At 44.3% G+C, this 1,884-nt stretch overlaps 1 protein-coding gene across 1 annotated transcript in view; it reads right to left on the bottom strand.

The window, feature by feature from the left end:
* The window catches only part of LOC101858873, a 34,813-nt gene that overhangs the window by 6,170 nt on the left and 26,759 nt on the right, over positions 1 to 1,884 (bottom strand). The window contains exon 4 of the mRNA XM_005102179.2: positions 92 to 306. Coding sequence (XP_005102236.1) covers positions 92 to 306 — 215 coding nt within the window. The remainder of the gene's footprint in view (positions 1 to 91; positions 307 to 1,884) is intronic.

Consider the following 1,884-nt stretch of genomic DNA (forward strand, 5'->3'; position numbering starts at 1 on the left):
GATGATGATGATGATGATGATGATGATGATGATGATGATGATGATGATGATGAAACTGAAAATGTAAGAGTGATCATCATGAACATCATACCCTGTAGAGGCAGAATCCAATGGGGACCAGCAGAGAGTTGGCGGTGGAGGGCCCATGCCTGTAGTCCTGCAGGAGCGAGATGAGCACGTGCCGCTTGTCCTGGACGTTCGGGGTCACCAGGGGGTCACGCTGCTCGTGACGTGTGACCAGGAAGTAGATCCGGTGTGTCTTGGAGTGCACGTCCATGCGCGTGCGGTCAGAACTTGGCGTGTCTCCTGCAACACAAGAGTCTGTTTTATGGAGGAACCTTTTTTAACAGGGTACTTCCTAGTTTCTTTGACACCCCTAACGCTTCCCACGTCACAAATGAGGAGGTGCGCAGCAGAGTGAAAAAATCATGAATCATTATGAAGACTTTGCTGTCTACTGCGTAATGAAGAAAACTGAAAAGGTGTGGCCATGTAACAAGATCGTGTGACCTATCCAAGACCATTCCTTAGGAAACTGGGCAGGGGAGGACAAGAAAAGGAAGGCAAAAGAAGAGGAACACAGACAACATTGCGGAGTGGACAGGGAAATCCTTCGCCCAAACTCAGGCGCTTGCAAAAACCGGTGAAACTTTGAGACACCTGACGAGGCTCTCTGTCACACAGCACCCCTACGACCCTCAAGGATTATGGTATCAGTGACAGTGACAGTGACTTCCTAGTCGACACTTTTTCGCAAAACGCTATGTTCATTCCTGTTCCCCTCTCCGAAGCTTAAACATGGGAATTTTACAAAGACAAAAGAGAGTAATACTGAAGCCGTTGCGACCTGAATCAATTTTTAATGTATGCAATTTTCAACTCCCATCGACAGTTTAGATCATTTAGGAGGTGGGATCGTCGATAAAAAGTATCCTTACTAGGGAATCAAACATGTGTCTTATGCGTGCGACAGCGAGGCACTTATCCTCTACACTAAAGATGCGATCGATCTGTGCCTACAGACAGATGGCCAAAGGGAATTGCTAAGACAGAGGATAAACCAGTTAGGTACACTTTGACTTGGAATCTTGAAAGAACTTTCGAAATCAACCAAATTAGATAGCTTTATGTAGCACAGTTTGAGACACAAAATGAGACACAGTGAGCTGTCCAAAACAGTGCTGACAGGATATTAAAATGTAATCGATGTATTCTCATTCATTGGTCATTGTATAGGTTTCATGCCCATTTCAACATTGTTAAATTATTCAAAGGGCTAGACCTCTGAATGTAACATCCATCTCCTCTAGGACCTAGCAAAATGGAAGGAGCGCCATATAAACGGTCGCAAGACAGCCCAAATTTAGAACACCTCGTCAAGGATTTGAACCAGGGCCATCCACTCCGTAGTCTAATTGTCGAAAGATCCAAGTCACATGGGTGAGGATCCATGACGACCCTGAGAACAACCAAGAAAAGGAATGTCTTCAGAATCAAAGAACGGCCATTCACTCACTAACCCTATAGGTTAAGGCACTCACTAACCCTATAGGTTAAGGTTTCTAACAGTCAGCTTGAGCCTGATATTATTTCAAAATGACCGGGGTTTTTATTGTTTGTTGTTTGTTTGTTTTTTAGGGGGGGGGGAGGGGAAGGGTGTGTTGCTTTTTTTGTTGGTTCGTTTTTTGTTCACCAGGATGCACCACGAAAAAAAACTACTAGCTGGGCCCCCTTTCGATGAAAGGAACGATCGGTGCTTTAATATCAACTAAAACTTATTGGCCTACTATACCAAACTCTACTGGAATGGGGCAATAAATCTTGAGAAATGCAAAAAATTAGAAGATCTAGATCTATACTCTCAAAACAAAATGCGCCCCGCGA

Source organism: Aplysia californica, unplaced genomic scaffold (assembly GCF_000002075.1).
Source record: "Aplysia californica isolate F4 #8 unplaced genomic scaffold, AplCal3.0 scaffold00315, whole genome shotgun sequence".
Taxonomy (NCBI): Eukaryota; Metazoa; Mollusca; class Gastropoda; order Aplysiida; family Aplysiidae; genus Aplysia; species Aplysia californica.